Source organism: Calonectris borealis, chromosome W (assembly GCF_964195595.1).
Source record: "Calonectris borealis chromosome W, bCalBor7.hap1.2, whole genome shotgun sequence".
In the NCBI taxonomy this organism is placed as follows: Eukaryota; Metazoa; Chordata; class Aves; order Procellariiformes; family Procellariidae; genus Calonectris; species Calonectris borealis.
In genome coordinates this window covers 3,286,385-3,313,170 of record NC_134351.1, presented here as the reverse complement: position 1 = coordinate 3,313,170, position 26,786 = coordinate 3,286,385, and the positions used below count along the sequence as shown (strand labels likewise).

General features: G+C 41.4%; 1 protein-coding gene across 2 annotated transcripts; it reads left to right on the top strand.

The window, feature by feature from the left end:
- The first annotated feature begins 2 nt into the window (after nucleotides 1–2).
- LOC142075117 (SKA complex subunit 1-like) lies at nucleotides 3–19,855 on the top strand. 2 transcript variants are annotated; one of them, XM_075136141.1, is made up of 9 exons: nucleotides 3–155; nucleotides 1,051–1,155; nucleotides 2,105–2,229; nucleotides 2,962–3,053; nucleotides 6,578–6,715; nucleotides 11,568–11,737; nucleotides 16,364–18,062; nucleotides 19,191–19,412; nucleotides 19,717–19,855. In XM_075136141.1, the coding sequence occupies exons 2-7, from the start codon at nucleotides 1,068–1,070 to the stop codon at nucleotides 16,510–16,512; spliced, it is 762 nt and encodes a 253-aa protein (XP_074992242.1). In that variant the 5' UTR covers nucleotides 3–155; nucleotides 1,051–1,067; the 3' UTR covers nucleotides 16,513–18,062; nucleotides 19,191–19,412; nucleotides 19,717–19,855. The 2 variants fall into 2 exon arrangements, with proteins under 2 accessions (XP_074992242.1, XP_074992241.1); XM_075136140.1 differs by lacking the exons at nucleotides 19,191–19,412; nucleotides 19,717–19,855 and adding an exon at nucleotides 6,438–6,488 and having other exon boundaries at nucleotides 14–155; nucleotides 16,364–18,162.
- The last annotated feature ends 6,931 nt before the right edge of the window (nucleotides 19,856–26,786 follow it).

The following is a 26,786-nucleotide window of genomic DNA, read 5'->3' as shown; positions in this document are numbered from 1 at the left end:
CTGCCGCGCAGGCGCCTGCGCTCTTCAACGGCCGCCCGAGCGCGGCGGGTTTGAACCGACGCTGCCGCCGAGAGCCGGGGGAGCCGGCCGGGGTCCTCCCGCGGGGAGCCGCCTTCCTCCTCACCGCCCCGAGCCGGCTCCGGTCCTCGTCAACGGTGAGAGCGGGGCGCTGGGGGAGGAAATACTCGTGTTGGGTCAGGACGTGAGGCAAAAGGGAGGGCGGGGGCTGTCCGCGGGTTGTAACGGCTTCTCCTAAGGTATGGAAGGCGTGGAAATCAGCAGATCTCTAATAACTAATTTAGCAAGCGTGCTAGTTCATGATATTTTAAAACTAAGAGCAAAATAAAAGCTTCGTTTTCAGGTGCGAGGTAACCACCAGAGGGAGCCGTGTGAGCGCTGTAAGTACAAGGACTGGCAGACAATAGTGTTAAATGGAGGCTTGTTACTCTGCGATTGGGGAAGATGCGTTTCAGCAACGTTTTCTTATCAATTATTTTCTGTAATAGAGTTAATAAGTATACTTACACAAGAGTAATCGATATATAATGCTACTTTTTGTGTCTCCATACTCTGCTACCAAGCAAGTGCATATTTTCTTTTGTTTAATTACTGGTCTTTTAAAAAATTAAAAAATCGCTTTAAATATTGATCATCTCATCCAAGCTCTCTGAGAGAGCCTTATAGCAGTTCTTGACGTAAACCAGATATTTCTTGTTTATTGCAGTAAATTTCTAACTCCTTTAGTAGTGAACCCCTTAATATAATAAAGACTTACCCAGTTTCATGAGGAATCGTTGTACCGATATTACACTGTGTTTATCTCCAGAGTTCAGGGAAATTGATTTGTCTTGTCTTATGCCAGTCACTTTGTACTTTCTCTCCTGTTTTCAGCTTAGTAAAATAAGAGGTAGTTACTCCATTTATTGATTCATTTAAGTTCCCTTTGCTTCTTTGACACATCAGGGTCCTTTTTAAAATTCTGCTTGTGTGCTTAGTGTTTGCACCTTAGGTCTTTCTTAAATTACTGCATTCTTTTTTATTTCCCCTCAGCATGATAATAGAGGAATATGGCGTCCTCAGACCTGGAAGACTTATGCTTTCACATCAACATGAAGATTTCAAATATTAAAAAGTCTCTTCAATTAAGAAACATAGGTAAAAGAAATTAAGAGAGGGTTTTGGTTTGCACCTCCTTGCAGCAAATGGGAATGCTCTAATTAGACAAGGAACATAATATGAAATGGAAATCAAGTAAAATACAGAGAACAACAACAAAAAAAGTGAGCAAGGATGGCAGAAAGGGAGCATTATCAGGGAACCAGGTGCCAAGCAGATAACATGAGCTAAGTGAAAATATGTTCCTCTGAGGGACTTGGAGACTGGTGGTTATGCACCCTATATTCTATATATTGGGGGGGAAATCTCCACATGGGAGAAGAAAAAAATATCTTGGCGAGTAAATTAAGCCTATTTACAAAAATGTGCAAAGGCATGGATGGAGGTTTATACAGGTGTCTTGATCTAGCATTCCAGGAGTGCCTGGCTGTGATGTAAACATGCAGTGGGTAGTAAACTTATTTAAACTGAGGTACTGAAATTGATCTGAATGTTCTAGGTTCATCTCTTACCCTTTGCTAGGCACGAATAGACATTACACAGGATCATTGGAAGGTTGGTTGGGAGGGTCATCTGGTCATCTAGACTAACCTCCTGTTTGAAGAGGAACTATAACTGTTTCCAAAGAGGACAGTAGCTTTCTAGCTCCCCTAAACAGAGGGAGATCATGAAGGAGAAAGCCAGGCTGTGTTTAAAAGCTGTGTCCTCCACCTGCAACCTACAGTGGTAGTGGGTATAGCTTAGTGCTTTCCAGCATCGTGCTGGAGAGGGACCTTTATTCCTGCAGCAGCTTTGAACCCTGTTGTCTGTATGGAGTAGGAGGTTGACTGTTTGACCAGTGAGTATTGCTGCTTCTCTTGGGAAGATATGATGGTTGGGGAGCGTAGAGTTAGTAGATAATCACTGCTTGTGGAGGCGAGGAAAATGGGATTTTAGTTTTGTGTTGAAGGTGTTTTGGCTTTTTGGCTTAATGTTCTTTCTTTGACAGGTCAAGAACCATCCCTCAAATCTATGCTCTGTAAAATAGGACATGAGATGGTTCTCTTGCATGATCTCCTGAATAAAATGGAAATGGAAGTTCAACAGCAAGAAAAACTGAAAAATTTGCTAAAAGTAATCTTTTTTCCTGCTCCTAAGATACTGAAAGATTCAAAGGAATCTTTGATAAGTATATAATTGTTCTTTTCTATCTGATATGTTTGGATGCATGAGGCTGCTTATAAGTGGAACTGGGACTTGGAAGCTTACTGATGGCTTATTAAGCAGCTCTCCAGCATGGTGACATTAAACCTTGAAAAATAAAATTTTTATATGTTGAACGCATGTCTTTATCATAATAGATACTGTGATCTAAAAAGCAGTTCTATTTTTACATCCTTGCAATAGCTATGAAAACGATTTCATTAGAATATTTATCTGTTGTTTTAGCGTGTGTTTGCAGTGCCTTCATGTGTTAAGTTGCTTTCATGTGTTAAGTCTTTTGTGAAAGTGTTGTTTGGGGAATGTAGATGAGTTTCCTGTAGTATCTCTTCATCACCACCACCGTTCCCCTGCCCAGACCTGCTAGGGTGTATTGTTAAAGATTTACTTCTTGGCCACTCAAATTTCTCTGACACTTTGAGGGCAAGGACAGACAAGCTTATGTTTTCTCACTCTTAGCTTTGTTTTTCTGAGCTTTGCTAGTTGCTCTTGGGGAAATTGGGAGGTAAAGAGGTAAAAGGATGGGGAGAGAGCAAAGAACACCTCTTAAGTTAGAAAATTATTTTAGCATTGCCCTAATAATAAACTAATTTTACTTGCTTGACATTAAGTTTCAGATTTCTGATAGTCTAACATTAATTTCAGGATCTCCAGAAGTCTGCTGAGAGAGATCAAAATGAAGCACAGCATCTCCGTAAAAATATTCCTCCCCATCTGCCTAAACCAACTCAGAGCTGGTATGTGGTACATGCGTATGGAGGTATTGGGCTGCTCCTGGCAGTGTCCCGTTACAGCATTGTACAGCTCTACTCCTTTTACTGTATATTAACTGTGAACTTGTGTGAGCTAAGGTGGTTATACGTATTGATTCTGGAGTTTGCTCTTGACTGATCACTACCAGGCTTGTGCTAGCACCCTAGTAACAAATCCCTCAGGTAAAACCTATAAAATACCAAGTTGTTCAGATGGAAGCTTCCAGTGGCAGGTGTGCCATTGCAGTAGAAAGCTAGTTCTTCCATAAATCTGAGCATTCCTTGCTTTAGAATTGCAAACACACTGATTTGATAGCTGTAGTGCTGAAGGATTGAAGGGTGGGTTAGTGATCCAAATGCTGGGTCACTAGAACTGAAGTTCAACACTACCCTTCCAAATATTATTTAAAAAAAAAATAAAAAAATCCTCTAACTCAATCACCTTTCTGTGGGGATTTGAATTATGGTTGTGGCATTTTAATTCTCCTTTCCCTGCAGCAGCCTGGCATTTATTTTAGCTAGCAATGACATCCACCTGCCTTTGAGAGGGCTATACTAAGAAGCTGTTCAGAATATTGTAGCTCAAGTGAGAGAATGAGACACAAGTATGTGAAACAATATCTATTATTCAAAAGGCTTCTAAGACACTATAACTCTCACTAGGTTTCTCACAGTGGTCAGCTTTTTCTCTGGCCTGTTGGAATTGCTTTTTATTGTTGAGTGATGTTAGCGTATGCCAGGTGGGGGTATCTTCTAGATTCTAACATCTGGAGATCCCAGAACTTGTTTTGACCCTTGTAGCTTGTTGGAAGGCTATGCATCAGGCTATTTGAATTCAGTGCTTCCAATATGTGCCCTGAATCTATCAGCTTTACCTGGTCTTGCTCCTAATGCCAGACAAGCCTCAGGCTGAAAACATTACAAGTGTATTCCAGCAAAGTAAAAGGTTAAGGATGTGGAAACAAGGTTACAGAAGAGAAAAATGAACTGTAATTTTAGATAGTGTGTAGCAATATTCTCATCTGTGTAGGTACTGCTTGTATTGAAACTTGGACTAGTCTTACCTGGTAAAGAGATGACTTGTACAGAAGCTTTTTTCTAAATGCTACCCTTTAGATATGAACCCTCAATTTAGGAAACAGCCTCCTAAAATGTGTCTAGAGATGTCTTGTTCCTTTTCTATTTCCTTTTCGATTTAGATGTTGCGGAATTTATTTTTTTGTGTGTGAAAGAATGGAAGTTCTTCAGAAATTATCACTGGGGTTCTGCCTTCTTTTCATAACTTACTTTCTTAATTTAGGAAAAACCTTTACCTTAACTTTACGTTAGCTCCTGGGAATTGTTTACATGCAAATGAGGTTTGTTTAGTGATTGTATTACCTCTGATATCAGAAAGATTCTTTAGGATGTTGGTTTCCCTTCCAATCTTGTCCTGCTTTTGATCAAGAAGTTAATTGTGATACAAGTTTAGATGTTCTTTCCCTTTCTAAACAGAAGCACACATGTAAAACTAAGCAAGTTTTTCTAATAATTTTCTACAGATTGTGCTCTGCCAGCTATCTACAATCTACAGATTGTGCTCTGTCACTGTCCGACAGACCACAATTGGTCAGAACCCATCTGTATCGGTGTAAATGGGTCTTCAGTCCTCTTCCCCAAACCTTCACCTGTTGACCCTCTTCATTTCTGTTCCTCTATGTCCCAAAATGCTTGGGGAGCTGAGTACTAATTGTCTGTTGAGTGAATATGATGAGATAAATAATGCAGAAAGCAGAGTGAGCACTTGAACACTGGTGAGACAGGCCTTCAAATCTCAGAAAGAATGAAAATGCCCACACAGACAAATTGAACAATTCATGGCTGTAGCTGTTGTTTCTCTCCTGTGTTCTTGGTTTTGATGTTCTTATTAACTGGAGGAATCTCACTGAAATAAAAAGCAAGTTCAATGTATCTAAGCCCTTTGTGTTCCAGATGTTTATTGAGAGAGCAGTTTCTCACTACACCAAACCCGGATTTTGAATACAAGCTTCAGTTCTTTCTCTTCATGGTGCAGGTCAGCAGGGAAGCTGTATGTGTACTATCTCATTGCAGCATTGCACAGGCAGGGTAGTGGGTAGGAACCCAAAGCAGAAGTACCTGCGGGCGGGGAATCATCTAGAAAAGATAAGAGGTTTGTTGCAGTGAGGAGGATGGCAGGAGATTGGAGTGAAGTACAGGAGGAGTTAAGTTTCGAGACGCAAATTCACCTCCTTTGGTCCTTGTGTTTATCTTTCTATTCCAAACCCACCTCCAACACCACCAAAAATCTCCACCCTTCCCTTTCACTATTTTTTGCTGACATTCCCTGTGACTAGTGCTAGCTCCAGGGTGCCAGGATGAGTTTTGTGCAGGGCCTCACCTTGTTTTTCAGATGTTTACATCTGAATTAGTTTAACTGTTGGTGTCCTGGATTTCAGAAGGGCTCTGTGTTGTGGCACGGCAGGGAGCAGAGCTTCCCCCTGCCACTGTGTCACGGACCAGACAGTTTGGGAGTCCAGCAGGTGGCACTCGCTGTCCTCCGCGCTGCAGTCCCTGGGAAATGGGGCACTGGGTTTGGGGGTGTCACATCAAGTGACACATCAAATCCCGGCCCTCAGGTCAGCAGAGGCACTGCTGTGCTGCTCACAGACTGTAGGGCCCCACGTCAAACAAAGATCCCCTCTTGTGGGAAGGTGAGATCGAAGTAGAGGATCTGGTTTTTGTGACAGGTCAGCTCCATACTGCTTTAGTTACTGTTGTGCCTCACAGCCCAGTAATGTCCTTGTACTGAGGTGACAGTGAATTTGGCCAAATGCGTCCTCTTTGCTGTCTTCCTACCGATAAGTAGGAGAGCAGCTAGGTGGGTGGCTGGCAAATAGTTCGGCATTTGAGGCTCTAAGCTGAGGGTTTGGAGGAAGAGTGGATTTATAAAAATGATGCTGTAATAATCACTCAAAGCAGGAAATTCCTTGGCTTTTGGGATCTTGCCTTTAAAAAAAAAAAAAAAAAAATCCCAGCCTGCTGGATGGTGTTGAATTTCTTTGCTGCAAAAGATTAATGGATGAGTCAGGCTTCCCAAGGTTTGAACTTCTTTCAAAGAGCTGTGAAGTATTTCAAATCTGCCTGTTAGGCTGCAGCTCTGTGCTGTGGTTCATCTGATAAAAAGCGAGGCCTCATGTTCTGTGAAATGTAATGGTACATTGAATTCTTAACTGCTCTGTGCTGCATTTGGACTGCTTCCAATTCACCTGCTAGCAGCCTCTCTAGCAGAGAAATGAAGAGCTATAATGAAGTCAGCTAAAGTATGCAATTTGAAATGGAGTAGGCTTTCTTTATTTATTTTTCTTTCAGGAAAGATCGTGAATTGTGTTCATCCAGCCTAACAGATGGGTTGGAACTTAGGTCTGTAAGTAAGCAGACTTGATAAAATAATGGTATTCTCCTTACTACTTATCTGCTATTTATACACTTAATATTCATTCATTTTACAGCATCACTGGGCTAACTGTGAAATGTGAAGAACAAACAAAAGTTGTAGAACCTGAACGTGCAAAGAAACCTACAAAAGAGCCGAGACTTATTAAAGAAGCACCCTTAATAACTGTAGAAGAATTTGAAAGTGTTCCTGCGTAAGTAAGCATGGCTTTTCTTAGACCCTGTCATGCCAATCTGGGTGGCAAACTAGGTTTGGGAAAGGGAGCTCTTGCAGAACTGAGACTGACAGAGATGTTTTGAAATTTTCAATGTTCCACAGGATGAAACATCACGGTGATAGCTCCAAATAGTTTATATGCAATACTGGCAAACCTGAAAATGAAATGAATAGAGCTAATTAGGTTCTTTTTTTATGTATATGTTGGGAAGATCAGAACTAATGAGTTAAAACCCAAACCTCTTATCTCAAAAGTCACTTTAATTGTATGAACAGAAATATATTAGCTAATAGATGGGTTCTCTTCTTGTTTTGAGAACTGACATTTAAAAAAAAAAGATGGAAGGTATGGTTACACTTAAAAGGAAAAATAATTATAAATGTGCTTTTTATTTGACCCGACTATTGGTTTCTGAAATCTTCAAGTCTTGACTTATCAATCTGTTTTGAGACAGGAAAAGAAATCAGACTTGTTAAAAGCAAAAAACACCTCCCACTGAAATATCCCAAATTTCTGGAATGGAAAGCTGTGGGTTTTTTCCCCTACCAACAGGACCTGATTAACAGATATCCTTGAAGTCTGTCATGTAGGAATAACTTTTCTTAAAAGACATTTTTGGGACAATGACAAATATTTCTGCAAAAACGAGAAAATTCTGTTGATGCCTAAGGCTAAATTGTTATCTAGACTCTAGATTCAGTGTGTTCCCTGACAACACTTTTTTCAATAAGAATTTTTTTTTTTTGAGTCTGTGTTTTACTTGAGGTTTTCAAATCATCTTTCCAATAGCTTTCAAAATTTTCAGGTGAGCGATGTCCATTTTCTTCCACTAAATTGCTCAATCCAAAAAATGAAGGAGCCTGAATGTTGAGCTAATAATAAAGGACTCTTCTGGTTGCTTCTTAAAAGTGCATGCACCTGGTATTTTTATTCTACAGGTCATCCCTAGTGTTGGTGGATTTACTCCCTTAGGTACTTCTCTCCTGAAAAAATTTTGGAAAGGTAAAGCTGGAGCATGGGAATTTTTGGTCTTTATCTCTGCTAAGGCAAGAGAAGTAGACATAGACCATTCCAGCCAAATGTTGTTTTAACCTCCAGTTAAAGCTAACGATCTTCCCTGATAACCCTTTAAAGTGTTTCATTATCCTTGAAAGTGGAAGGTTTTCCACTGCTGTTTGCAGGTGGGGAGAATGGGGACAGAGGCCAGCTGGATACTCTTATATTAACTGCTGGTTTATAGAAAGGTTGCATCTTAGACTGTGCTTGTGGGGCTATAGAAATATTTTTCTTCAGATGGGAAAAGCACATTTGTTCTGTGGAGGAAGATTCACATGAATTTAAATAGATCTATTAACCTACCAGTTTTTCCTGTTGTCTGGCAGTGTTGTAATACAAGATTGGGGGAGTCCACTAAGCTTGCAATTTCACATACTATTTAATCAGATCTAAGCAGCAAATGTTTGTGACCCAAATTTTCTCACACCTAATACATTCTCCTAGAAGAATGAGAATTAGGTTCATATCCCAATTCTCCAGGTCAGCACTGGTTCTGATGTAGGATCTCTTTCTATCTGCTGGCAACAGTAACAAGGGATACTACTGCATTTTTATGGAGCTCTGGTCCCGGCGCCGCGTGGTTGTGCTAGTACAGGACTGTGCCTATGCGAAGCCTGTCTGAGGGACTTAATAAGGCATAACTGTGCATATGCATCACATATGTCTCTAAATCCCTTACCAGCTGGGTATCGTGGGTTTTGAATCAGCCAAGAGTCTCATTTGTCTCTCCCTTCCTACCACAGCTGTGGTAGATTGTGATTGAAAAATCTAGGTGGTTTTCACCCCCTTTGTGCTGAAAATGAAGGAGAATCTATCCCTAACATCATTAGGGCACTAAAAGGGATATACAGTCTTCAGTAGCTTCATATTTTTAGAACTTTGCAGCAGGTGTTTAACAAAGGTGCATGCTGTGTTAAGGCACAGGTACGGAGCACCTTGATCTGATAGAATACTCTTGCACAGTTAGAAACTCACAAATTACCTTAGCCTTCAAATCTGTTGAAGAAAGACACTTTCTGGAGGAAGAAAAAGGAAGTTGCACAGATGTCTCAGTTAACTTTGAATTCAAGGCAAAAGAAAATGCTTGCTTTATTCTGTCTCTAAAATTCTTACTGCTTAAGATATTTTTAGAATCTGCACATTCATTATAACTCTGAAGTCTCAGAAGATGGTAATTTGGGCGAACGTATGTTTCTTTTAGCCGAAGCGTTTTTGAGGGAGCAGGGTTGGCCATTAGGAGATTTATCTCTTTTCGAGTGGTATATATGTGATATGTTGTTGTTGTTGTTATTATCTTTGAAGAACATAGCATTGTGCTTTGGTTTTCATACCTATAGAAAAAAATGCTTTGAAAAGGGCTTCTGTGGATTATAAAAAGAAATTGGGTCACTCGTTTTTTTGTTTTTTGGGAGGTTTTTTTGGTGATTTTTTTTTTTAAAGAAAAAAGTTCTGAATGGTTTTACTTTTGGTGTAGTGAAGCAGACTAAAGTTATTTTAAATCTAAATTAAATGGTTGAATTTGGTACTTCTCAGCTTTGTATTTTTATATTAGTGTACGTATGGACTGAAATAAATGTCAGCATTTATGGATTTGCTAGCCATGGCTGGATAGAAACATGAGAATACTGTGGAACAGCTGAAGTTTTTATGTTTACAGTTATGCACAGCAGAAAAATTCCAGTTGCTTTTGACAGAATTTAGTTTCAGATTAAGGTGCCTACATTTAAGTGTCTGTGACACGGGTGTCTCCACGCTCACCGACTGCCCCCACTCCCACTCTTATCACTGAATGTCTAGTCAGTATAATCGGTGAAACCAGAAAACAGCTCTGCTGCCTGGCTGCTAATGGCATACTGCAGTCGCCTAAGCAGAATTCTCTGGTGCCGTTGGAGATATTTTAGCATGTACTGCCAGATCTTTAGTTCCTGAATTTTCTGTAAACCCCAGCACATCTGCTAGCCCCGTATGAGCATCTTGGATGCCTGAGGGCCTCTCAAAGAGCGCAGTTCTGAGGTTTAGGCAACTGAATCCCTCCTGCGTTTGGATGAGCTGAGGTGTTCTCTTGGCTTTATTAAGTGTATTCACTGTATGTCTATTGATAGTGGGAGCATAGGAACTTAAATATAGGTATTTTATACCTCTGGCCTTAATCTTCATAGCTCTGCGCATTCCCCTGTGACTTTTTAAATAGGCTAAGGGATGCAGATAGAGCAATAAATAGCAGTTAATGTATACAGGCAAAGCCCTTCTATGGTTATAGGCTGGGTTACTCGTTTATGCCAAGTGTGACTGCATTTCAGGGGTGGTAGTGCTGCTTTTATTTGAAAAGATGTTATGTGTGTGCCAAGTAGAGCATTTTTATAAAAATGGCTTTTATATAAAAGCCATTTTATATAGCTTTTTATAAAAACTCCAACTTTGAATCTGGGTTAATCAAAATATTAATAAAGTTGAAAACTGGCTACAAATAACTTAGTAGCAATTCAGTCTGAAATTAGAGCAATTGCTTTGATTTCAGGAGTTTTTACACACCCCGTGCAGACCTGTCTCCCCGGCAGGGACTGGCTATTATTAAAATCTACACCATGCACTTATTTTTAGTCAGCAATTGTAGAATGCCCACCTACATTCTGGTTTGGAATATTGAATTTGTAACTGATTAGCTATTTATGCTTTAAATTTTTTGTATGTTTTCCAAAGATTGAGTTTTTCCATTCAGATTAAAATGAGGGAAGAATTTCCTGTTCGTTGATCTTTTCAGTCTTATTGTCCTCCAGCTTTTAGCCGCCTGATGTCCTGACCTAAAGAACCCCATTCATTCTTAAAATGAATTGTAACGCTTTTCTCAATTCCACACATCTGCAAACTGATACTGAACCAAATGCAAACAGCCACGTTTGGTTTGTTGTAACAACTGAATGGCGATCACGGGATAATTCAAGTTGCAAGGTTGCCCTGGTTTTTACTGCAGTGTTTTCCGGGGTTTTGCTTTGTATTTAGCTTACTGCTTGTCATATGAGTTTCAGAGTTCATTTTTATATAATGGCTTCTCAGTTCGTAGCATGTTTCCTTTTCCTTGAATGCATGCTGAATAGTCTTTACTTGCAAATATTCCAGTGCTCTAATATTTCCACATCGCTTTGTTTTTATCTTCTGTGCTTCCTGTACCTCTAGGCTGTTATCAACAGATCTTATTGTTTTAGTACTAGTTTTATGAAATGCTCTGAAAGTTCAGAAGCGGATGTTGGTAGTGCAGAACTGTGTCTGTATAGCTCAGTAGGCTGGACAATAAAATACAGAAAAGAACACAAAACTGATATTTCTTCAAAAAAACCAAAGGAATGGCTGTAAGATCAAACACAGATTATTTATGATTATAATATGAACCAAACTGTACTCTCAGGCAGAAACATTTAATTCCAGTTTTGGGTCATGTTATGTTTTCTGCAAGGTTGCTTGATTTTTTTGCATTTGTAGTTTAAGTGGTATGCTATAAAGCAACCTTTATTCCATTTTGAAAAGCTCTTTACAGCTTAAGCACTGGATATTTTTTACTTCTTAATTTAGCTTTCTAATGTTTCATCTTTCTGGCTTTTCAACATGATTAAACAATCAAGGAAATGAACAAAATTAACTACTATGTTTATTCATTAACACAAAGCAGAAGAAACCACCTCTAACTAGGAATAGCATGTTCAATTATGGCTGATGAAAGAGAAAAATAAACACGGAACTTCATTTGTGACTTTCTGATTTTTATTTTTATTTGTAGGTATATGAAAGGTCGTTTAACATATAATCAGGTTAATGCAGTTGTTAAAGATATGAACAAGGCTGTGGTGGGCAAGTACAAGATCCTGCATCAGCCTTTGAAATCTATGAATGCAGCAGCCAGAAACCTCTACCACAGGTTCCTGGAAGAAGAAACTAAGGATACAAAAGGTATTTTTTTTTCCTTTGTTAGTACCAAACTTATAGCATTTGGATATTGCAGCACAAGTATAAAAATACTGGACAAGATATTGAATGACTAATGACAGCACATGCTTTTCATGTTAAAGTGTAACTTATAGCATCTCATTCTCAGAAAATAGTCCATCCAAGTACTCTGGTAGTTGGTGGAATGATTTAACCTGTGGGAATGTTTAAAACCATCAGTCCTGAAAAATTTTAGAAAACCTGCTATTGCTTATTCTCAGGTGGCAAACAGGAAAAAGAAGAAAAAAAAAAAAAAATCTGTAGACTTAGCAGGGCTTTCCCTCCCTTCCCAGCATGGGGTGCCACAGTCTAAATTAGATTTGGCCCTGAAGAATTCCTATCCACTACAGGGGCGAACGACGCTTCGACAGTCTGGAGCAATGAAAGTTCTGGTTCTCCCTTGGTATAAGGGGAGGAGAACAGAAATGAGATTCATCTCCAGATCAGATCCCAGGCCATAAGGAATATAAATGTTATATTACTATACAGAACTGGGTAGTCAGTATAAAATCCAGTCACCTCTTCTGGATAAAGTCCTATAGTGTAGCAACAAGAGTTATTGTTGTGACTGAAGAGTTTTCCCATAACTGATTTGGTTACTTTTTATATGTTTTCACTGAAAACATGTCACTTTCACGGTGTGTTGTAGCAAAAACTTTGAGTGCACAAAGATTTAATTTGGAATCATTACAAGTTCTGGAAACTCCTAGTTTGATAACCAAACTGCATAAACTGCATTTTCAGTTTTTAAGCTGGAATGGACAATGAACTATTAAAAATTTGTTCTGAAGTTGAGAAATCTGGGTAATGAGTCATGCTGCAGTGGCTTTGTGGAAGAGACAGGACTGTCTGATAACCTTAAGAAGTTTTCTCCTCCTAAAAGCATAGAGGGAGTGAAAAAGCACCAAAATGTCTCTCAGTTTAAAAGCAAGTTGTACTTACAGGTTAGTTTTCTCCAAAGATATGTGGCACATAAATCTAATATAAAATCTCCTTTTTGACATTCCTTTCCTTTTGAGAATAAGTACGTAATTATTCCTAGAGGGGTGTACGGCACATATCAAGCTTGGCAATGTCCTTAGAATGCCCTCATGTTTCCAAGTTCAGACATAAAGCGTGGAGCAAACTCTTCTGTCTCACAGAAAGAGAGCTCTTTTTCTGACAGCGCCTTATCGCCTGCCTCTCGATTTTTGCCCTGGACAGAACACAAGAACATTCTGCCCTAAGCGTGTTCACTGGGTACTCAGGAGTCACCTTATGACAAACTATGACATTTTCTTCCTTCCTTTGGATTTGTCGCTGATCAAGACTCTCAATATTTATGGTATGGTGATAATCATCACTAACCTCTAGATTCTAAATGCATCTCTTCTGTAGGGAAGGAATTCTGATATGATGGACATGCCTGGCCCTTTATTTTGAGACCTATAGGATAAACATGTCATATGAAAGTCAGTGTTGTAAAGGACTTTGATAAAAACAAGCTAAAGGCTTGCAGCTAGACTACTTCACGGGACTGGCTTCTGATTTGGGCTCGGATGGTTTGGTTTTTTTCTAGACAAGTTCTGCTTCAGTCTAACAATGGCTCATACTAATCTGGGATTTCTTAAAATACTTGCTTCATCATTTTTAACTTACAGTATCTTTTTGGTTTAACTGTTACTGTCCTCAGGACAATAGTAAGGAGTTTGAGCCCATGGCTATAGAGGAGGCTATAGGCTAAACACTAGAAGGACCCTCCTAGGCCTGGAATGCTGCTTGTGATCCACGGCAGCCTCAGCTGCAATGAAGGAGCCATTCTAGCAAATTGAGAAAGCTACAACTAGTCTGAGATAATTTTCTACCAGAAAGTTGTTGGGTTTTTTTAAGCCTGGAAAAATGAGGTTTTTAATTTCTTCAAGTACCTGAGAGACAGTCTTTATTTTCTTGTTTATGGCGGAAAGTTCAGTTAGGAAACTAGGACATTCAGCATCTGAGAGAGTGTGTGTGGTAGGTTTTTTGTTTTGTTTTTGTTTGTTGTGACTAATCATCTAGAAAGTCTAGAGAAAAAGGTCTGGCAGGCTGTCAGATGGTTCTTATCTGACCAGCACAAAATGATTAAATGTCTTTATCCATTGCATTTTTCAGGATGAGGTTGTGCATTCATTGATTTGTTTGCTTAAATTTCTGCTGTGAGTGTCTCTGCTTAGGATTCCCACAGTTTCGCAGGCTGGGCTGATTGCCAACTGACCTCTTCCTCTGATTTCAAGATGAGAAAAGATGCTGCCTGGTTTATCAGGGTAACTTCCCAGCCGGTAACGTGATTCAGTTAGTTTAGCTAGTTATTTAGTGCATGGACCTACAGCTTCCAACCAAACCACCACCCCCTATCCAGCCCTGGTTTCTTCATAAAAAAGATCCTGCTGTGCCGAATGTTGCTGCCCTGAATTTTGGGCAAATATAAGAAGAAATCGTATTCTGCACTGATTCAGGACATTCTGATGCTCCCCCACATGTAATAGACTGTGAAACCAGTATGCAGATTATTCCTGGGTTCCTAACACCATTTACGTGTATTGCCCTATTACTGGAAATGGCAAATGGTCTCTATCCAACTGTAGTTATATTTTAAGCAGTTATGCAGGTTTTTTCTTTTCCTAGTAAACAAACTTTCCACTTCTCATCTGTATGCAAATTTGGCAGTGTTGCAAGCTCTGTTGAGATTTCAGCATAGTTCCCATCTGGGGGAAGACCTCCAGCTTTTGACAGTTATTGTCTCTGGAAGATTCTACTTCCTATTAGACATCTGTGTCACCAACCCTCAAAATGGCCCAGTCTGAGAAAACACGATCTGTTATTCTTCAGCTCTGAGCAATATTTTGGGGAACCCTGTGCCTATAGGCAGCACTCTGGGACCTTAGTTCTAATGGCTGCCACCTCCTTGGATGCTCCTTTAGAGTAGTGTGTGTGTCCTCTTAGATCACTCTTAAGATGAATTTGAAGATGAAATGTTTACATAAAAACATAGATTTGCCTGTGTAAACCTACATTGTACTTGTTTGATAAATAAATAAAAGCTTTCCTGTCAGCTTCAGCTTTCCAGCTAGCATCGGTTAAACTGGAAGGACTCTCCAGTAACTTAATAGAAAGAAGAGATGCTCCATCTTATCCAAGATGCTGCTGCCTCTCCCTTACTTTAAGGGTAAAAGGAAGAGGGAGAATGCTATCCTCTTTTTCCAAAGAAAAAACACCCCTAGCCTTGTGACAGAAGAATATGTTATTTCCTTCTACTTATTCTTCTTAGAGACAATTGGACATTTCTTCCTTATACCTTAATTAGCATGTTCCTGGTTTCAGATTGCTTTTCATTCTTACAGTTTTGTGAAGATGCGTGTTTAAAACCTTATGCCATGTTACAGGAAGTATTAAATGTACCGTCATCTTACTAGATCTATAATTATCTCCTATCTGAGCAGTGTAAAAGACTGAACAGGAAATCACAGCTAGTGAATATAGCTATGGAGTGTTTAGAATAACTCCTTCCTTCCTCATGTCTTCTATTAGCTTGTGGGGACTTTTTCTTGGGGTTCTGTTGCAGGCTTTTTAAATGCTTTAACTCCAGTCAAGGCCTTGGTTTCTTACAAGCACTTGATAATAAGAATTTCCTTTAGAAGTAGTTAATCAACTACAAGAAGGGATGGGCTGCCAGCTCTCATGCAGGACCTTTCTATGCCATTTTCTTAGAGAGACACACGGAGGATGCCTTTCCATGTGGTTAGTCTTTTTCTTGCATTTTCTTAATCAACAAACAATTATTCTTTTCCAAATCTGATGGCAGTCAAGGGAATGGTGGGCTGCATAGCTCTGACATATGCAGGGCTCCTTCCTTTTGTTTGCAAAGGCCAATTCCAGAACTTGAGTGCCTGCTGAAGGAATGTCATCAGGCCACAGCTTATTTCAGATATTGCAAAGCAGTTACTTGGGATTCAAATTATGCTGCTACTCAACTGTGTTCCATGATTGAAACACTGAAGTGTGATGCCTTTCTCTGTGAAGCTGTGCTATCATCTTTAAGCAGATCCTGAGCATCTCTTTGGTTTTGCTCAGGTCAGTGCTTTGGATGTCACTAAGAGCAGAACACCTATAGGCAAGGCCTCAAAGAGAAGTTTGCTGTTAGGCGTCAAGGCTCTTCAAGGTGTGCTGTCAATTGACTTTCTACTATCCCCATCTCTGGCACATCTGTGGAACGTCTCGGATCTGGCCCTGGGTGGTGTTTTGGACTGCTACAGGCTTTATACCCTGTAGAGGAGCATGGATGGTTTGAGAGAGGTTAGTAGATACAGCTGACAACAGACAGAGCTCGCTGAATGGGGCCTGTGGACAATGCAGGGTAGTTGAACTTAGTGGGAAGGTTGGCAATTGTTCTCTCTGGTGACAAATTTAGAAAGTAGAACAAAGTTCCTGAGATAATGTGAGGCCATCATACTGCTGATAGTATTTTTTCATCAGCGTGTGGAATTGTTAAGAGGAGGTTGTATTGTTACTTGTGAAATGTTAAGTGTATCCTACAACATAGTCATTTCTATAGCAAAGTCATTATTTGTTTTCCAGGTGAATTTTTTATTGTGGAGGCTGATATCAAAGAGTTCACTCAACTGAAAGTGGATAAGCGCTTCCACGGGATCCTCAATATCCTGCGCCACTGCCAGAGAGTGAGAGAAGTTCGTGGCTCGAGACTTGTCCGCTATGTCATCTGCTAATGAGCTTTCCATATTCTGCTTACCCAAGATACAGAAGGCAGAAGTATTTTGAGATGCAGAGAGATTTTGTTGTCTGCAGAGAGATCCTATGTGTGGGCATTCCTATTCAGCTCTCTTGTTTTCTCAAAGGCAGTAGTGGGGACCAAGAAGTATTTTTCAGACATCTGTCCTAAATTAGGAGTGGCAATATCAAATGGCCTTGAAGTATTTGAGTTTTGTTTTGAAAACTTGAGAGGAACTACTGTCTTTTGGTAAATTACAAATGCAAACCAGATAGGCAATTGGCGCACCTGTGGTCACAGGTGGTTTTAATCACATTTTCAGGTCAGCACTTGGAAGTTAAATTCTCTGCATGTTAATAATGTTCCTTTTGTGTTTGAGTTGGAGACTGTGTTTAAGACTCTGTAGCTACTCAAAGGAAGCAATTGATTGTTGGGTTTTTTTTTTTAATCCCTCAAACCAATTTCCAGATTTCCTTTTCTTAATCTTTTTCTTCTTGTCCTAATTGTATGTTTTGGAGTTTCCTGCATTGCTTGAACAGGAAGATCTGAGGTGGTTTAAACATTTCCAGACTAATGATCGGTAGTTCTGTTAGCCATGTGGTTTTCATACTTCATCATGCAGCCAGATTTTTCCCTCAGACCAAGCCATTAGACTGAAACAGTAGAGCAGTGGGTTTTTTTAAGTGAAAATGTTGACTTTCACTTTGAAAATACTGGTCAAACTCATCACAGTTTTTATTATAAAAGGTTGCTTTCAAATGACCTATTAGTGTAGTAAGTTCCAGAGTAGAATTATTGTGATAAATATCAACTCTGCAAGTAATCAAAACTGTTTTGATAAGAAAAGCTATCTTTTTCTTCTGTGAGCCTGTATCTGCTGTTATCCTAACATCTAACCTGAAATACCTTCTCTTGTACTCTGTCAGTCTTAAGATGACAATTTAATGAGCAAAAGACCCTGAATGAACTTGAACTTTCTCAATAAAGAGATCCTGGTGAGTGCTATATAATCCTAGATTCTCATTTTTTTGTGTGTGTGGGATGGTTGGTTTTTGGGGTGTTTTTTTTGTCTTTTGCTCTGGGATGTTGAGATCCAAGCTGAGGTCTCTACTCTACATAGTATTGGAATATATTTTACGTTCAGATAAACACACAGCATAGGAGGAAGTGCAAAATCAGTTTCCGTAGGTGTTAGTTGAGTCTATCTGGTCTTTGCAAAGCTTATTTTATATTAAATAAAGTGTAGAGGTTCATGGATCATCAGGTCCTTTGTTTTTGTTTTTTGTTTTGCCCAGCTTCATGTACTCGTAAGAGTCTTTCAAGATTCAGGTCTTGCAACATTCTGTTTAATAAAAAGAAATCTCCTCATAATGCAGTTGCACTGGCCTTTTATTTCATGCTTGGTTTTGACATTTCCAGGTGACTTGCTCCAGACTGTCCAGCAGCCTAACTTCTGTTTTCTTCTGCTCTCCTCCGATCATCTGACTCATCAGCTCTCCAGCCTGCACCAGGAGGAGATCCCGTTGCATGGGTGTCCCTGGAGGGGAGGTTGGTCTGTTGGATGTGGGGCTATTTCAGTATTTACAGCATGTTGACTTTTCTTCCTCTGCAATTTACTTTGTGATTATGTGGTTTTAACTTTAAAAGTGTGGGGAAGAAGCAAAAAGAGCTGCAAATGGACCCCGAAGAACCATGTCCAAGTGAACACTTTGTAAGGTCTCAGTATATGGGACAGTTATGGCAGGCTTAAAAAGGAACTTGTTGATGGGCAAACGAGACTGAGAGGTGTCTAATGTTTCAATTATTATCATCAGAGAAAGATGAGAGACCCTTTCTTAACGATTGTTTCAAAGTTGCTGTTCTCAAAAGGTTTGATTCCTCGCTGTTCAAATGAGCAAGACTTTGGATCGTGGAAGTCCTGTGGTAGCTGTGTAGCACTAGGGAGAGGAAACACGCAGCTGCGGCACCTCTGCGGGACCTTTTGGCCGGGCACAGAATCTCCTCTAGCAGATTTAAAGGCTGGTGTAGAGGGAGAGTAACAGAAATCGGGCAAGCTTGCAGCGACTGTGCCCTCTGACAGCTGGTGCAATGGCAAACTGTAGCCAAAGACTAACCTGTGCTTCTAAAATGGCCGAGCATTGCTTGTGCCAGCATGCAGTGTGATTGTGCTCACCACAGCCCGATGGCTGCTTGTTGCCAACAGGTTTTTTTTTATAATTAGGTTGAGGCTGGGGTCCTAGAGATTGCCTTCTGCTGGATATTAAAAAACAAAACCTGATAGTATACAACATAACCTTGATTTTGGCTAATCACAGTAAAGTCCTGATAGTTTTGTCAAAAGTTGTTTTGTTTTTTTTTTCCTGTTGAGGTATCATCACTATGGTGGTTTTTTGGGTTTTTTTTGTCTGTTTTTTTTTTTTTTCTTAGTACTTGTTTTGGTCTGGGTAAGCTTGGTTGCAGCATGAATGTGTTTTTCCTGCCTGTAATTCCTTTTAATGCTTTGTTGTGGGGATTGCAGTTTATAATTAATTAGATGTTGGTTAACAGCTTTCAGTCTGTTACTATGGAGTTTTTAATTTTCTAAACTATTTTCCCTCGGGCAGATTCTCACAAATGTGCTCATTATTTTAATACCCTATCCTAACATTGTGTTTTCTTCCTTTTACTTCTCACGAGGAGGTCTAGCCATGGATTGTGGTCACTTACCGTACCCTTCCACCTTTCTTCCTCAAAAAGTTCACACTGACTTGTAAGCTGGAAAATTGTAATGCCCTGGTGTCCCCAGAGCTCAGCGAGTTCCTGTCTCTCCTCTTGAATGAGTTTTTGGGGTTTCCAAAGTGTTTTGGGGACAAAATGTTCATCTCCAGGAGTTGCCTCAAAAGATGACTATCTTCTGCGGTATGTTTACTTATTTCTCTTTGGCTAGTGCTCACCATATCTTTTATCAGCATACAATTGGCAATAGCGCTAGATACCAGTAAGTGCTTCTGACAGTCCTTCCAGATGGTGTAATGTAATACTCCTCCAAAATATAGCTAACTTGCAGCTTTCCGGTGCTAACCTGCGCTCTTCCAAATGTCAGCACTTCTGATGTTTCAGCTTCTGAAAACAAGGAAATAAAACTGAGGTCACACAAATTTAATTACCTGATATACGAGAAAAGAATCATGGTCTTCCCGCAGCCTTAATCTGTTCTTCTCAGGACATGGCTTGGTTTGTACTTTCACACCCATTGCTCTCTACCCCCTGGACACAGGGGGAGCCGTAAGGAACAGCGTAAGGAAGAGGAGAAGCGGTTGATGAGTATGTATTTGGTGAGCAAAGTTACCTCCCCGGGCTGGTCTAGACAAAACATGGAGCTTAACGTTTGTGGTAATCTGATCTGATGTGGTAAATGTCTTGGGCAGAGGCGGAAAGAAACGTCTGTTAAATTTGGCCTTGACGGTCAGAAATCAAACCGAACCCTATTGCCCTGTGCGCGGTGGGTGGGTTTGAGGATGGGAAAGATGCCGTTCGACAGGGAGAGAGCAACATTGCGCAAGCCTGGCAGGAACAGGACTGATGAACGGCCCGACCGTGCTGCTCGGAAGAAGAAAGCCAGCGACACGCAGGGTCCCAGGGGAGTTGGGTTTTGTGCCTGTCGGGGACCCACGCATGCATCTAAAAAGCTGAGACAAAGGGAAGTTGCTTTTTAAAATGCTCTTTGTTCCTGTTGCTTTGCTGTTTTGTTGGTTTAAAAAATGCATTTTTTTTGTTCTCCTTAACTCCTCTTTTGAAGAGGCACTGATGGAAATAATTATCTGTTGAAATCAATGCTCAAAGCGCTCTTACCCGTGAGTATTTAGCTCGGTGTTTAGCTGCGTGTTATTTCAGGAGGCAGTGATTTCCATCTGTGAGAGCACATGTTCCCTTTCATAGTGCCCACGAGGAGGAAGAGAAAACGAGTGTTTCATGTCATTCACGCTGGATCTTCGCTTATAGGGAGTTAATACTGAGCAAAGCTGGTAAATAACTGTGTAAGGGGATACTGGGTAAAGAAGACAGTTGATATCAAGGACTTTGACACAAGTCTCTGAGTTGAGAAAGGTCTCTCTCCCATCCACACTTTTATCAAGTCATCCTCTAAATTGTTCTCTTAATTTAAAAAAAAATTAAAACATGAAAAAAATTTTAAAAACTTTTCTCTAGGACGGTACTTACTATGGCTCAAGGGACTAAATAGTCTTGCTGTACCATCATAATTGCAATCACTCGATAAATAGGCAAATCTGCTTGCCTTCCCCTGCCCCATACGTGTGTGAGTATGAGCTTGCCCTCATCAGAGGAGCAGCAGGGCTTTTTGTTACAAAACCGTTCAGCTACCTACAGAGAAATCCTGTGCTGAGGACCAGCACGGAAAAGCAGGAAACCTTAACTTAAATAATTATTTTTAATTTTTTCAAGTTTTGCATTTATAGGGCTTTTTTTTCCTTGAGTGCTTGATCCTTACTGGACAAGACCCCTTAAGACATGTTGACTGCAGCCAAAAACAAGAGCTGGGTTAAATTTGGAACCGTGTAGGTGATAACCAGGAGAATATATATTTAAGCAGCTACAAAACTTAATATCCTCATAATTAGGCTTACCATTTTCCACAGTAAAGTACAAAAACTAAATGGTCCTTTTTTATTAAATGGTTGATTTTTTTTTTTTAATCTAACTTGAGTCACGGGGAATTTCCTGGGAATTGGGATGCAATTAAAATGCAGAAAAACTTGTTTAAATGAAACCACTTTAAACATGCTAGGGTTTATGTATAGGCAGAAGCACTTAATGCATTTTATATGTATAGACAGAAACATGGAAGAAGTTTATTCCTACATGTGTTGCTTTCAACGCTGAATAAAAACCAGTATTTTGGAAAGCTGTGATCGAAACCAATTAAGTGTATTTGTACTTTGATGTATTAGGTAGTAGCATCTGCTTCCTTGTCTTGAGAACTGCACTAGGAAAATAGATTTTCCCATTTCCTCAATTCTTCATGGATTTACTGAATGCAAATAAACTAGTGGAATATCATAGCAGTGAATAGCAATGTGATGGCTTTAAATTTTTTTCAATTCCAGTTTAGTAGTGCTTATTTAATTGATGTGAGATTAATAAGTGATGATAAGTCCAGGCCTTTAAGTCAGCCTTTGTGAGCTGGAGCTGCCTCGACTCTCCTGGCAATATTTTAAAGCTGTTTCATGCTCAGAAAAAGTCTTGTGGATTGATTCCATTGAAAAAGTTTGCCTTTTTCACTTTTTTAATTATTATTTTTTAATTTCAAGGGGAATTTGCTCACAGGAGCAGCTCAGCCCCCGTTCCCACGTATCTCTTCACACTGGCCAGCCTCGTCTCACTCCTCCCTGCTGACGCAGCTTCTCCTGCCGTGTGCTGAGCAGCATTTCAATTATGAACTAATGTTTTATGTTTGTTATTTATGCCGAAATAATTAAATTTCCCTGTAGCCCAAGCAGGCCAGGAGTCAGACGAGCTTCTTCACAGAGACGAGCTGTGCTGGCTTAAAAGATTTGCTGGCGTAATGGTTGCTACCTGTATGCTCATTCCTTAATAGAAACCGCAGCGCTAATCATTAATAATTCAGCTGTGGCTCAGCAAATCAGATTAACCTTTGGGAACGCACCGAGGTTGCTTTTCTGTGCAGCCTTCCTTTTCAAAGTAGAAAAATGATTCATTTATAGCAGGGAAGAGACCTGCAACTTGCTTCTGGATGGTTCATTTTGGGGAGACGGCCATAAGTGTGACTTTTCAAGTCAGTTGCTGTGCGAGTCTGAGATTTATTCAAACTATTCAAATGTTTGATCTTAATAATACATATTTTCCTGGTTTTTTTTTTAATAGTGTGAGGTTTTAGATGATGCTTTCAGCCATGCCAGAGCACCTCTGTCTTGAGCTGCGTGGGGATGTCAGGAAGACTTGCAGAGTTCCTGCAATTGCATGATACCTGCTACGGGAGCGTACGGGTGTTAAATCTCTGTCCAGTATCTCCTTGCTTACATCTCACCTTCGTCTCTCGAGGGAGAGAGACCTCATCTCTGGACATCCCTTTCTTCTCTTCTCAGTTACAGCTGGATGCAATGAATTATCCGGAACTTCAGTGTGCTGCGTTGGTGTATTTTTGTTAAAATCCAATTTGCAGACAATCCTGCTTCCCTAGCTCGCGAGTCTAACGTTGCCTCACCTTCTCCTCGTGCCGCGTTCTGGGACGATGATAGACAGAGATATCCACGGGAAGGAGAAATCGGGGGCAGGCTGGGAATGAGCCGGCCAGCAGCGGTATGTCGGAGGAGCACAGGTTAAAGTAGGAATCAATTACGTGTGGCTATTGCAAAGCAAGCCAATTAAAAAAATATATATAACTGGGTTTACCAAATGGGAACTCTATGTTAGAAATGGAAAGCAGTCAACGTATTCATTACAGGTGGGGGCTTGGCTTGGACCTTTTCTCTGTGAGGTCTTGGTTGCATCTTAGGACAAATTAAAGAGAAGCCAGAAGATGGAAGTGAGGATGGCTAAAAAGGTTTGATGCAAGGGAAGAGAAAGGAATTTGGGTTACTTAATGTAGAAAGAGCTGATTCAAGGGGAGACAACATTGTGTTTGAAGCAGCTGTTATGCTGACCCCACTGTGGGGAGAGATGGGCTGGGGTGGGAGGAGGGACAAGAAGGATAAACTGAAGCCATCTCTGGGGATTTCCAACCTTGATGTTTGCAGAGCCCAAAACCTCGCAGCGAAGCTGTGGGCCCTTAACGATGGGTTCAGGTTTGCCCTCGTGGAGTTTGAGGATGGTAAAACACAAGGATGATGCACAACCACTGGAGGTTGTTGGCCATGGTCTAGGCTGCACCAAGCCTCGAAGAAATCATCATCCATCCTCTCAGTCCTGTAACTTCACAATCTGCCAGTTCAGACCCACTCTTCCTTGAATGGGCTTGTTCCTCCCTTGTAGTGGCAGCGGCTCTCCAGACGTCCTGCCCTTCCCTCTGCAAGATCTCAGGAATAATCGCAAAGGGAGAAAAAGACCCATTAACCTTTCCCGTCTGTCTCTTCTCTGTGTAATCCAGTTGGTGTTTGTCTTGATGGTGATAATTACTCAGAAGTATGTAATTGCAAGACAAATGTTTAATTAAGAGTGGGTTTATCGCTAGTCTCTTGTCTTCTTCCATCTGGAAAGAGCGTGGTTGTGTTGGTCGTCTTGGCAGCCTGGATCGAAGGTCTGTCGGCCTGATTCTGCACCCTTGCAAACAAGTAACGAAATAAATTAAATTAAAATACTAATGGGACCCTTCGTTCCCTGCTGCTGCCATGTGAGCTTCTAATTCCTAAATAATACTTTGCCCAAAGTCCACATCTTCTGATGACACCCGCTGTGGATAAACCAGGTTTGCCTTCAAATGAGTCCATAATTCAGGACAGTGTCCTCTATCCGGTCCCTAATTCAGGATAGTGTCCTCTATCCAGTCAGAGCTCCAGGTGCCTTGTAAGGAAAATGGGGGGGGAAAAACCTGCTTTTCTAGGTGATGCCTCCAGATGAGCTTAAATCAAAATTACACTCAGCATTTTCTAGCTCTTTAGCAATGCCCAGTAATGTATTCCTGCTATATCCTAGAAGTCAGGAGGTTTTTAAAACCCAAAAAAAACTTACACAGGGTGCAAAGGCTCCTCATTTAAATGTGTCCAAGTAAATGGGCTGTAAATTATCAGCCCGTGCAGCCTCCCAGGAAGACTCAACAAAGTGAAGGTGACCCCATAACCTGGCTGCATGGGGAATTAGCATTAAAAATATTCTTCCTCTCATCGTTCGTGGGTGCGGTGGGGGTCTGGGGCAGAGCCGCCTCCCTGCCTCACAATAACTGCAGCGAGCATCAGCTGCCGAAGTAATTTAAATATGTTTTTTCCCTCTGGGAAATCACACTGATCTCAAAAGGGTTTTTTAATTAAATAATGTGCTGACTGTTACAAGCTGGAAATATGTTGATTTTTGTGTTTATTCTTTGCAGCAGCGTTTCCTTCTGGTTGTCGCTCAGTTGCTTAAGGAGAGAAAGGCTCAGGATTGCTCCCCACCGGGAAACAGCCCCGGGACCCTGCACACAGACTGTGCCCAGGAGGATGCAATGTATGGGAATATATGTATGAGCAGCTGGGGAAGTGCTGACCCTACCGCTGAGTTGCTGTAGGGTCTTGTCACAGGGTGCATCCCAAACCCCACACTGGGGCTCTCCTGGTGAACAGCCCCACTGAGCTCCTCGCTTCACCCCTCCCAGCAACTGGGAAATTTGGAAATTGCTGGAGTTTCAGCATTGCTTTCCCCTGCTGATAATGAAGTGGGTAATTAGGCAGAACGGCGGCAATTTCACTGATTCTTTAAAGCCCCATGAATGTAAAAAAAAAAGGGCCTGTTTTTCCCAGCGCTGGTGCATCCCGGCTCTGAACCCCCTGCTCCCGCTCAGCAGCGCCGAGTGTGAATAATCCGGCAGCCGCACGCCGGTGCTTTGGGCCTGGGGCTGGGAGATGCCATGGCAACATCTCAGACAGGAGCTGGTTGCGTATGAATGTATATGCACACGCCAATTAAAATTTAAACAGCCTCCAATGCGAAGAGCGAGCGGGACCCCTGGTTTATTAATAACGTATAAGCATCGAAGGGATGTCTCGTTCCGGTACGTGCCTGGCTCCGGGGCTCCTCCATCCCTGCCTGGCCCCACGCCTGCTTGTCCCTCCCTCCTGGAGGGGTTTAGAGGTTTTGAGATACTTTGGCTGCTCCATCACCTGCAGTGACGTGCTCGTGGGGCTGCCTCCTGCTTTGGGATGGGCTGAGCTCTCTGTTAAGCACCTGCACGAGATCCTCAGCGTTTCCCACCCCCAAATTGTCACAAATGACTTGAAGTTATTGTATTTTGTGCTGGGGTTCTCTTGTGGTTATGCCTTAATGTCTGGAGTGGTTCCTAAGCATGGATTAGTGTTATTATCCCTATTGTACAAAAGGAAAATGAGTCGTCAGGGCATTAAAGTACTTCCCAAGACCACACTGTGAGCTGACAGTTAAGATTGCAATGCAAAGTAAGTGCTTCATTCCTGGCCACCACCTCCCCACGCTCCCCCGAGCTCTCATCTTGCAAATCCCCTTCCGAGGAGCAATGCTTTTTGCTCATTGACTTCCCAAGCTCCATGTTAAATCTGCTTGGCTTCACCTTTGCCCCTTCGACTTGGGAAGTCCAGATCTTTCCACCTCAACAGAAAGAAACCTCTCCCAATATCCATCTTAAATCCAGCCACAGCTGAGAAAAACCTCCTGTCCTTGTGCCTGGCCTTGGGAGCTGCTTGGTGCCAGCTCTGGCCCCGTGTTTTGCCCTCTTCTCTAAGCTGGTCCTGCTTTCCTTCCCTGTTCCGGCATCTCCTCGGCCAGGAGGAGCGGCTGCCAGAAACTGGCAGGAATCTGCCTCCCCATTTGCTCCACGGGGTTTGGTGACCTACCCCCATTAGTAGGTCCAACTGTTACAGACTAAACTCATGGTCCTTCAGGACATCAGGCTGAAAGTTGTGACCCTTCCACCGGCATCGCTCGGTTAGCGATGGTTTGCATCTTTTAATTTGGGTCCTTATCTGAGCACATAGGATGTGCATTTTCTGTGATTCTGGGGTTTCCTCTGTGTTGGGACGCTTCTCCTGGTTATGGTTGATTGGGGCTTTGAGATGTCTGTGCCCAGAAGCAGGGAAGAAATGGGCAATTTTTCCAGAGCACCGTCTCTGTGGCTCCCCACCTCCGAATCCCGTGCAGATGATGCTGCAGGAGCCCTTCCCCGCATGAAGCCACGCGCACCCATGTTTCTCCCACCTGCACTTCAGATTTGCTCCCTTGCATGTTTTTTTCCAGCCCCGTGACCATATTATTTATTAACCTTGGGAAGCTCACCCGGAAGCCGAGAACGTAGGAGAGATGCTCTACAAAATAACATCAAAAGCATCAGAAAACGCGGTAAAACACCCTTTCGTTTAAAGCTGGAAGCACGCTGTGGGGAGGTGGCAGGGAATGCAAAGCTGCTGGGTTTTGCAGAGCCGACTTTCGGAGCAAATCAAGATTAAAACGTAGGTTTTTGAAGGCTTTGCTCAGCTTGCCACTCCTGTGATGGTAGTGCAGCTTTTTTGATGCCGGTTTCAATCTTTCCCTTCATCTGCCTTCAGTTGGGATATTTTCATCCGGTCGAAGCTGAGGTCCCAGCTTTTCGGTAGC

What these genes read in the sequence shown, in the direction of transcription:
- LOC142075117 (XM_075136140.1), top strand. Translation starts at nt 1,068, where the DNA reads ATGGCGTCCTCAGACCTGGAAGACTTATGCTTTCACATCAACATGAAG. An exon ending in AACTGAAAAATTTGCTAAAA is followed by an intron (nt 2,230 to 2,961) that starts GTAATCTTTTTT and finishes CATTAATTTCAG; the next exon opens with GATCTCCAGAAGTCTGCTGA. An exon ending in ACAGATGGGTTGGAACTTAG is followed by an intron (nt 6,489 to 6,577) that starts GTCTGTAAGTAA and finishes TTCATTTTACAG; the next exon opens with CATCACTGGGCTAACTGTGA.